At 30.4% G+C, this 11,487-nt stretch overlaps 1 protein-coding gene across 3 annotated transcripts in view; it reads right to left on the bottom strand.

Moving 5' to 3' along the window:
• Window positions 1-11,487, bottom strand: part of LOC106465062 — a 134,332-nt gene that overhangs the window by 67,661 nt on the left and 55,184 nt on the right. The window contains exon 1 of one of the 3 annotated variants that reach the window (XM_013925258.2): window positions 9,946-10,230. The exons of the other annotated variants lie outside the window; for them this stretch is intronic. Within the exon in view, the coding sequence (XP_013780712.1) occupies window positions 9,946-10,069 (124 nt within the window). The 5' untranslated portion in view covers window positions 10,070-10,230. Of the gene's footprint in view, window positions 1-9,945; window positions 10,231-11,487 lie in introns of those variants that run through there. 3 annotated transcript variants of the gene reach the window in all.

Raw genomic sequence — 11,487 nt, 5'->3', positions numbered from 1 at the left:
CCCTACCTGGTTGAAATATTGGGACATTCTAGCTTGGTTATTCATGTGATATATAGCAATAAGTGTATATAAGGGAGCATTTAGAAAAATTGAAAGAGGTGGGCAGGGTGCCACTGTTTAATTTATTACATGAGCAATATCTTAGCAAATTGAAAAGATACAAGACTCTTATTTTATATTCTAGCTTGTCAATATTGGTAATTTTAGTTTCTAATTCATACGAAAGTATAGACTTAGTATTTTGACTTCACAAACATCTAATTTGAACCACTGTTGCATTCAACATACCATGTCACACACAAAAATTAATGTTTATCCATGTTTTTTAATATTTGCTTTTAAATTAAGAAATTCATTAATGTATAGTACTAAAATCTGAATTACAATCTATAGTTTGACACCAAAGTTATTGACATAAATTCATGAAATAGTTAAATAAAATTTTGAATGCGAGTCAAAAAACAAGATGACATGGTCTTTCACACGTGACCTGTCTTGAAAGGGTTAAGAGCAGTGTCTTTAGTCTTGATGTCTATACGAACACTCGATAAAGCAGGCAGTTAACCCTTTTACTGTGGGCAGGTTACAGTGCACGTCTTGACCTTTGAGAGTTATTTTCAAAACTTTATTAAGTAACTTTACTATTATTCATAACATTGTAACTACTCAAAATCTTGTTTTCTAAATTTTTTTATTTTTTTTTATCTACTCTATGTTTTAATAAAAACTAAATTAAAGCATTTGTGAATGAAGAGTATTTTTGGTTGATGAGTAAGTTTGCTGAAAGGGAAACAAGATTTTATAACTATGTGCACAAATATATTTGTATGCCTGTACAGGTATACTGCTAAATTCCAAATGTCCCAGAAGGATAACCAATATTTAAACACTTGTGATGTTTACTGGATCACCTCCAAACCATATACCGTAATAAACATTTTCACAGATTCAAAGTGCAATCTTATTACCCTGGGGAATTCTTGTTGTAAGCAATGTAGGAAACACAAGTTGATAAATTCTAAATTTTAGACATTGTCACAACTCTCGAAGGTCAACTATGACAAACAATCATCTATTAAAGACATTTTTACACAGTAAACACACAACCAATGACATAAAGAATAAGAGTGTAAGTTTGCTATACATGTATTTTTGTTAATGATCTACTGTGTGTGATGCACAATGCATGGTAACTTTTTTGCATGTACATGTATTTTCATACCTATGGAATAGAAATTTAATAAAGACATACATATATTTCTTTGTTCCATTTATTTAATATTTTTACAGTATACACAAAAGCACTGCTTACATACATACACCTTAAATGCATACACCACACAAAATGAAGGAGGGGGGGCTTAAAATCCAGAAATTTAGTACAGTCAATATGGAATCCAGCTTTGCATGACTCAGTTTTGAGATTAAAGGTACCTTGCTATAGAGGGAACCTGGATGCAGTTGGAAGGGCACCCTTAATATTGAGGTTATTCTGTACTCAAATGAACCATTTCTAAAATATTTTAGCAGAAAAACTATAATCTAAAACAGTCATAATATCTAAGTTTTATGTCAAAATGTACATGCACGATTCTTTCAACTGTCAGTAAGTACAGTATTTACGTGCAGGACATAAATCTTTGTGGCAATCATTAATAGAATCTTATCACATCTACTGCTTCATAGAACTAATACATGATCTAAACATCAATAAAGAAAAATAAAGCTGAAGGTTAGCAAGTCTCTACATATATCAAAACAAACTTTGATCACCATCAATATTACATTTCACTCAATAGCTTATCAGTACTTACAAGCTGAACAGATTAAATCATTATTCTCAAAATACATTTTGTTGTATCTTCAAAGATTGTAGATAATAAATTGTTACAATTGTAAATATTAGTTAATGAATATTTTTATGATTGGCCAATAAACAAGATCTAAAAGTTGACTAGTTTCTATAACCAGGAAAAATAATGCACATTTTATGGTCCTTACTGTAAGCAGAAGGTACAAGAAGAGTGAAAACACAAGAGCTCATTAAGTGTTTCCTTTAGACACACTTAAAACAATTAGTAGAGAGATGGTAGAGATAAGTCGGGAAGTGTTTAGATTTATACAGAGATCAGTGATTTTACAGGTTCTGATCAATATATACATAACATAACCAAATTCTCTATATTCATGAACTGAAACTTCTGTGGACAAAACTTTTGATAAAAACCTACCGATCCAACTTGAAACACATTTTCATACACTTGTCTACCAAAATAGACATTATTCTATTCCATTATTGATACCTGTTTTTTGATGTCCAACTACACTAATGCTACATTAAGGAAAAACACATAACTATTTAAACATTTGTGTGCATCCTTCCACAGTAGCTAAAACCTCACTTTAATTAAATCATAGTTGGCTTTGTTTTTATTTGAACTTAAATAGAATCAACCAATCAACCAGTAGTACACAACCTGTCATTGACCAAGACATTCTTGGTTGGCTTTAAAATATATTTTAGCTAGAACTTGGAATATTCTACAGTATAGTAGCCAACTATCTCTTAAGCATGTGGCATGGTCCATCCAACATGCTCTTTTGTACAACTCAGTAAGTATAAATTATTAGTTTCTTCAAATATGTGCAAGATGCCAAAATTGCATAAAACTAAGTGAATGTGATAAGAAGTTGATTATAGGTTGCTAGAATTGCAAAAAAAATCAACATATGAAATAGTTGCAGTATTTCAAGTGGCTATTCATGGAATCAGAAACTTGATAGAGCAATGCTCAAATATGTCAAATTGGACCAAAAGAGCTCTCAAAATGTAACAAACATTAACTTGCAAGAAATCATCTTTAGAAGAAATTCACAAGGACCTTAAAGTATCAGAAATTAATAGCAAGCAAATATAGTTACAAATTATGTTGAATATAAGAACAGATGAAAAGCATCATCTACAAGACCTATCCAGTGATCTCCATGAAATTGGGTGCACTGTGAGGACTTGTTGTAAGTTCCCAACCCAATAGAATCTTTATGGTTGACTGTAAATTTTACAATGTAATATGTTGCTTCATTCATTTTCAAACTGATAGCTAAATCTGAACCTGGAGGCAGGCAAATAGCCATAGAAATTTTATCATGACTGTGTTAAATGAACTATGAAAGATTGTAGTGGTGGTGTATGGTGGTGAAAACAGAGCTCTCTGTTCATTGGACAAAGGACCTATATGTCAAATATTCACATATAAAGATATCAGCACTTCAAAGTGTTGTTTTAACCCTCTCTTAGTCAATGTGACTGACATTTTAACACCAAAGCAACCATCAACATTTCCACACTATACTTTTAACATGTTATATGTATCTTCACAAAGAATCCAATTTTTTAATTAAGTATTTTTACTAAGAATATTTCTGTGAATAACTGGAGCTTGAAATATTGACTGCTCCGAGTGTAAAATGATTTGTGTTAAGATTAGAAATACTTTTCTTCATCTGAAAATTGTCAAATTTCATTTGCATAATCACTTAAAACCTCCTAAATAAATGACAAATGTTTTTTTTTTCAATAATCATGCCTTTTTATTTATTTATATCAATTTCACCAGACATCTGCTAGAAATTTGCTAAAAGCAAGTCTTACAGAACAGCTGAGTAACCGTTGTATTAGGACAGTGAACACTAGGGTTCCCCTTCATACTTAGATACTTTTAAAAAGAACTGTATTTATTTTTAAAAAAATTAAAAATATATATATATGAGAAAAAAAAAATCTAGATTTAATTTCCATGGTATTCCAATTAACACAAACTCTGAATGTTTTATATTGGTCAGTATAGGTGGGCAATTAAATTGATTAATTGATTATTTCTAAGCATCAAGTACATCAGTTAATATCAAGCAAATAGTAAACTAATCAAAATTAAATATTTCCAATTATTCCAACTATCCAAGTAATCGAAATATTGCTATCATGATTTACTGATCAAAACAGGTGTTTCCTACTATTACAGTTTTTGATTATTTTATCTATCCAAGTCTCATGCAAGAATAATTAATTAATATATAGCAAGACAAGAAAGAATAAAGACAGAACAATCTGGTTTTATACACTATAATGTGACAGAGTTTTAACATTCTCCATCTTACACTTTACTGTAGGAATCTAAACACAAATAACATCATTGAGATATATGTTTAAAAGTAAAAAACATTTCCTTTTAACACTAGTGAAGCATTGAACCTACAAATGAAAATTCAGAACATTGAAGAAGCTGTCAAACATAAAGCTTACCTTTTTCCAAATATTAAAAGTAACTTATGATATTGGATTATCTAATTGGAGAATTTCATGTATATATATATATATATATATATATTTGAAATTTTTTGTTAAACAGAAAATATCTGTCAGAGGCAAAAGTTTTCAACAGTATTCTCACGTGTTATAGAACATACCCAAAACACTGCTACTGGTGACAAAAATATGTAGTGCTTAAATAGGAGATGTTTTTGAAAGTAAACGAAATAGTTCACAAATTACAGCTACATTAGAATTATAACCTTATTAACCAACCCTACTTCACTTGCTCAACCTAATTTCCTACATTTTACTAACATTTTGTTTGATGTTGTTTTAAACTCTGTTTTGATTGAACTATCACAAGGATAACTTAGAGATAAAATGTGTCATGTTTTATTACATGAAAGGTGGAAAAACTTTTATTTTTATCCTTTGTCGAGGCCAATTAAACAGTCAAAAACAGATATAAAAATAACAATGAATTATTATTTGCAACTAGTTATTTATATATATTTGAGGGATTTTTGCTAGTTAATACATGTAGGAGGAAACCTTAATAAAAAATGTTAATTAAATCAAATGAAAATAACTTCTAATGTTATAATTCACTTATTATCCAATTAAAAGCCAAAATTTCTACTTACACAAATTAACAGTATAATTATTAAATTTCCCATGTACATAGTACTTCAAAAGAAAAGATTTATAAAGTTCTTTGTAAATATATATCACACATTTATCCCACTGCTGGTCCTTACTTATGTGAAGCAATGTCCAAATATAGGTTTACACCCCCAAATGAGATGCTAGGTACTAAAAATACCAAAGCTATGAGCTAAGCCCCTTGGAATCTGGCTTAAATAAATCCTAACAATGTCATGCACAAAACAAATGTTTTCCCATGAGTAGGATATGCTCTTGTAAATTTCTACAATAAGTCTTTCATTTTACTTGCATGCTCTCAAGATAGAAACACACGTAGCTCCCTCTCATCCTGTCAAAAAAAATTCACATAGTACATCAACCTGCAACTGTTTCAGAACCTATGGGATTCCTGTTCACTTTAGGAATTTTTTTTTTAATATTGCTTCTACCATTTGGGTGAAAATAGATGATGTGGTAAGAGTTTTTACAGAGCAGGCACTTCATTTACAATTTACTGAATTTTAATATTGCTTCTACCATTTGGGTGAAAATAGATGATGTGGTAAGAGTTTTTATAGAGCAGGCACTTCATTTACAATTTACTGAATTTTAATATTGCTTCTACCATTTGGGTGAAAATAGATCATGTGGTAAGAGTTTTTATAGAGCAGGCACTTCATTTACAATTTACTCTACTTCTTAATAAAAATTGTTTGCATAGATAATTCTAATAGCCAAATTCACAAACATAGAACTAAATAATGTAAACTGAACAATTTAATATAAGGTAGATATTACTTAAATAGTACTGATTTGTTATGAAAGATATAATTTCATAAAGAATCTGAAAATGTATTAATGGGTCGAAATATGCAACAGAAAAGGCAACAAAGATCTCCTGATCAAGTTATCAAGAATACATGTATATTATGTACAGGCAAATCGTGGTTATGCTACTAATACAAATGAGCATAATGTACTGAGAGACTTTAATGATAAAGACAATGAATGCATAAATGCATAGAGAGACACCTATGTTTTGATTTGAATTAGGTTTTTGTTCACAAATAATTAATGCTTCTTTTATTTTTCTTCTGTTAAATGTTGTTCTCATTTCATAATATCTTAAAAGTTGTTAATTGGATGTTGATTTATTGTGCCATAAATGTGTGATGAGGGACTGTTATGTAAGCATTAGGAACAAAGAACATGTAGCCACTCATTTCAAAGTCAATTCAATATGGATGGAAACTCTACCTAAACTATCCATCAAAGAAAAAGTAATAGTTTCACATAAAGCTATGAAACTCAAAGGGTTTATTTTTGTGTGATTAGTGAATTTAAATAAATAAATAAATAAAAACACCTAAAGAAATTAACAGATTCAAAACAGTATCTTGCTAGTATTTAAAGGAATGTTTAATAAATTTTTAGAGATTTCCATACGTCTGAGAAAATTCAAGAATTTATATGTCTAACAGGATGGGTGTTGAAATACACTATTGTTTAGAAACTAATTAATAAAATATTTTCCTTCCTTACTAATAATATTTTTAGGATTCTTCAAAATCATTTGTTCTAAATAAAAATTCATTATTTGATGAAGCTCATTAAGATATAACAATCTTATTAGCAGGAATTAAAAATGTGCTCACCACTCAACACAGTTCCTCCTTTCCTGATTAATACCTTCATCTTTTGTATCAAGGATTGTGTTAAAAATATGTTCACTGTTTGGGATAATATTTTTTGATAAAAGTAAAGAATGGAAAAACTCACTTTCTATAATACTACGCAACATGTTTATGGAGTATTTTGAAAATGAACTGCTCCCTTCAATATGCATTAAAAATTACAATGACTCCTAAGTTTCAATATTGTAATGATGCATCTCCATTTGGTCACACAAATGTTAGTTTTGTCTCTCAATTTTTGCACAAAGGTACAAACAAGCTATCTGTGAATAACTGAAGTCTGAACTAGAAGGAAGGTAGCTAGTCAACAACATCAATGCTTGGATTACTCTTATCTCACTGAATAGAGAGATTTGTCCATCACTCTTATAGTGCACCTCAGGCCTCAAAATGCAGCAGCAAGATACAAACCATAAATACTAGAATTCATAGACCAGGAATGCTAATCTCTAGGCTATGCTCAGTCCTGGGTAAACAAGGATAAGGAATTAATATTTTTTCAGCAACATCAACTATCTTTACAGCACTAACAAATTTAGATTTGAAAGAGAAAAGGATTTTTTTTTTGGTGGGGGGGGGGATAAATAGAACAGATAAATCCTCCAAGTTGCACTTTTTTTTCGTAACATCACAAAACTATGAAAATATCTATCCTGACTACAAGGTTTCCAATAGCCTACAGAATACATGTCAACTCTAGGAAAAGAAATTAAAAACATCTTTACCATTACAATATCCAATATAAGTAATTTAAAATGCCCACATTACTTTGTATCAACTACAACATGAAAATGAAGTCTAAAGTAATTTATAAATATCTTAATATCATTCAAAATAGCCTAACTTCAAACAAGTCCACACTGGAAGATAAAATATGCGTTTACAATGTTACCTTGTCAATCTTGTAAAGAAGTTTACATGGATAAAACTGGAAGAAACAGACATAAGAATCACTTTAACATAAAAGACATTAAAAAAAAGCATGAGTGATTTAAACCATCATAATAATTTGGAAGGCTAAACTAACATACAAAACAAAGAACTGCACACGTATAATAATGTTTCATGTTCATTTATCTCCAAAGGTCACTTTAAACTGGATTGTCTCCTGACCACCAGCGCCCTCAGGGAATTTCAATGTCTGGTGTTACTAAAGCTACATTGAAAGTACTGTAGTATCTTTGTAAAATTCTTTTATTTTGTATGTGTTTTTATCTTTCTTTTAACTGTCTAACACAATACTATGTTCTATTTTAATACTATTCTACTTGTGCATTTACCATCTGCTGTTTAAAAACTAGGAAATAATGAAAATAGCTACTGATAGACTGGTTGAGAATAGAATCAAACTATTTTTGCACAGCTACATCAAAGCTTTCAAAGAAATTTTCAAAGTTCCCATGTGTACATGTATACAAACTCAACAATAAAAATTACATTAGTCTACTTCCTATTTCTATAATTCTTTCTTTATAATAAAACTAAGTTTTAATTTCTATGTATGTATAACTTGCACACATCTCTTCTATTGTGTTCAGTCTTCCTGTTTCTACTTTACTTCTAACATAGTGTGTTTATTCTAGAGCTGTTGCTTTGCTATATTTGTATCATATATTGTGAATAACAAATCAACTTTATGATGATTCACTTGATTTATATCATCCAACATCACACTGACAAATAAATGATTTAGACAAGATGTCATCTTTATCACATTACAGATATTCCTACATGCTGGTGTACTATTATTTTACATGATATTATTATATTTGCATTCTATCAAGAGTGTGATGTCTCGAAAAAAGGAGGAGTCACAAAAGACAAAATGCATTTATTCAGATAAAATAGCTCAATTACTGTCTGCCCATTACAATTTTAGTGACAGAGGTGCAAGGGGGCCATGTGGGGGTACCATGAAACGTTATAAGTGTAGTGAGTGTTGGATCACCTAGCCTAGAACCAAGTATATAAAATTTATCATGAAAGTAAAACTACCAATTCAATTTTAAACTCATTAAATTGTTTCTGAATTAATCTATTTTCTGTTATATTGCTAACATTTTAAACAAAAAATAAAGCTCTTTTAATCAATGGAGACTAAATTAAGAAATTAAATATTTTTCCAGTTTTGTTGTCTATACCTTTAATTTTATACTTTCAGTACATAGACTAATAACAATATTATGTTATACTTTTGTTTGCTAAACTACACAGCATAAAAGCCATTGCATAGTGTTACCAAAATGCACTGTTTTTTCTATATATTAAAGGTTGTTAATCTAACTGATTTTTACCAATAATTATTCTATGAATACACCACAATTTATTTCATATTTTGATTGGCTCACATAGGAATATACCGATGTTTGACTGTCTCGACTGCACTTTTCTGCCTCTTTTTTAGTCAAGCTTGATTTCACAAAAATTATTTATTTCAGTTAGCTATGAAATGTTAAGTTAGGCTATACTATGGGGGTGGGGGTGGTACTACTTATGCAGTCATTTTTGACAAGCTATACGCTAGTAGATATATAAAGATGAAGCTCTGTAACATTGATGTTAACAACAAGACCTACATTTAGTTGCCCCAAGCCCAGAATTTTGTTTACAGTGTATAAAATAAGTCAAATCTTTCCTTTCACAGAGAATTTTAATGATATCACTATATAGCACATTTATGTATAATGATACTTGTTTACAAACATATCAGGAAACTATAAAACACCATGTTTGCATCTCACTAGTAGAATGTACATGTTCTTCTGATGCTAGATAGCTGCATAAAAAACAGGTGCTAACTTGATTACAAGCTACAAACCTGCAATCAGACTTTTATTGTATTTTAAAACAATTCTTTTGATTTTGACTGTATTTCCACTTCAAATGGGCAGTGACATTGAACGGTTTGATAGTACTAACTTATTCTAAGTTAAAGATGCATATAGATGGAATAAAGGTTAAAGAAATACTTACTTTAAAATATTCTGAACAATAAGTAATATTTAAGTTCAAATATATCACTTATGACATGTTTTGTAAAATATGAACTTCTAGCATTCAGAGTTTCTGTCACAAGTGGGTGTATTTTAAACTTAGACTATTACTAGATTATTAAAGTTTTAACACGTTCAAGTTCAACCAAATTAACATTGGAAACAGCAACATTAACCATAACTTGCACGCACAAATAGTAAAACTGAAATTAAGAGAAGTTAGTACACTCTAGTATCAATCACAATAACAACTATTTTTTTAAATATCTGTACGCAACCTAACTCGGAATAAACCACTTACAATCTGTAGGATCTGACAACACTGTACTTGCTCTGGAGTACAACAAAGTGACGACGCCCGGAATATCAGTATCACTTCTGTTATCTAAGCCTCGTACCACACAATAATGGTCCACATCCTTCATCTTTCAGTTCTGTTATACACCTGCCATTTAGTTTGGCACTAAACATCACAACGTCATATAAAGGAATGAATGAGATTAAAAGGGGGTAAGTTGGGGGGGGGGGGAGGAAGACAACTGAAATGATGAATCCTCTAACTCAACAATACACACACATCCTCATGTCAGCCTTAGTTCAAATACTGTAAATGAAATGGCTGTACAGCGTCTGCGCCGAAGCAACATTTGGTCAATACAACATCGCGACATGGGAAATCTTGGTGAGCGTGAGACTAAGCGGAGGCAAAAACAATATAAGCGAATGATTTTAAAGGGGAAAACCACAGGCAATCACTGAAACCAAAATCGTGAGTACGAATGAATAACTGATAAAACAGTGATATTACGTGATATTTTATTGTATCTTATCTTATAGCTCCACTAGAAAAGAAATATTATTTTACACGCAGCAGACTATAAATATTTATAAATTATAATAATTACACAGTTAATGAGTTATTCGCCATATACAACGCTCAAAATGCTTTGTAGCCTTACTAAGTTAATGACTTAATTATTAAGTTAACAGCCTAAGCACGACAAAAACATCAGAAAGCACATGTATATAACTAGGTATTCTGAATGTAAGTGAATAAATCTAACAAATTAGCCATTTTTAGATTAGTTTAAACAGTTTTTGTGTAGATGAAATAGTTTTAAAACATAATTGAGAGTTACGTAGAACAAGATCATTTCAACAATATAAATCAAACTGAAAACATAATTTTCAGCAAAAATACGTGTCTTGATGATTAATTCTCATATTTATTGTCATATTCAAACAAAATGTGCAATTTTAAACCAGTTTTACTTAATTTTGTGGAATATAATTTTCAATACAGTTCACGAGAGAGCACACACTGTTGTATTTCTATTCGTCATAACGTTTTGGCATCAAAAAATATTGTTTTATAGTCCTAAAATATCTCAAATGAGTAAATATTAGCGATCCAGAATACTCGCGAACTGTCTAGAAACAATGCCATATTATAAATACGAGAACCTGTTAAGCATTGAGGCAGTTTTTGGTTTGTACAGTGACAGTCAAAGTGAAGGATTCAATCACCAAGTTTATCAAGTATATTCAGTTACACGACCAACTGGTTAACCGTGTAATTGTACAAGCTTATTTGTGTGTTAATCATGGTACCGTTATTAAATTTCTGTTACAAGTGGTTGGTTGGTTGGTGCTTTATGGCGCAAAGCAGCAAAGCTATCTGCGCCAAACAACCGGTAAAAACAATGAAAAGATTTATACAGAATTAAAAATACCTATAGTGTGTAGAAAATTAAAAATCTAATCGGACAGTGTCACCATTACCAATGACACCGTCCAGCGTCAGGGGTAAACTTTTAGATAAAATGTGTCTAAAATGATGCCA

This window comes from Limulus polyphemus, unplaced genomic scaffold (assembly GCF_000517525.1).
Source record: "Limulus polyphemus unplaced genomic scaffold, Limulus_polyphemus-2.1.2 Scaffold1824, whole genome shotgun sequence".
In the NCBI taxonomy this organism is placed as follows: domain Eukaryota; kingdom Metazoa; phylum Arthropoda; class Merostomata; order Xiphosura; family Limulidae; genus Limulus; species Limulus polyphemus.
This window is presented reverse-complemented; position numbering and strand designations above follow the sequence as displayed.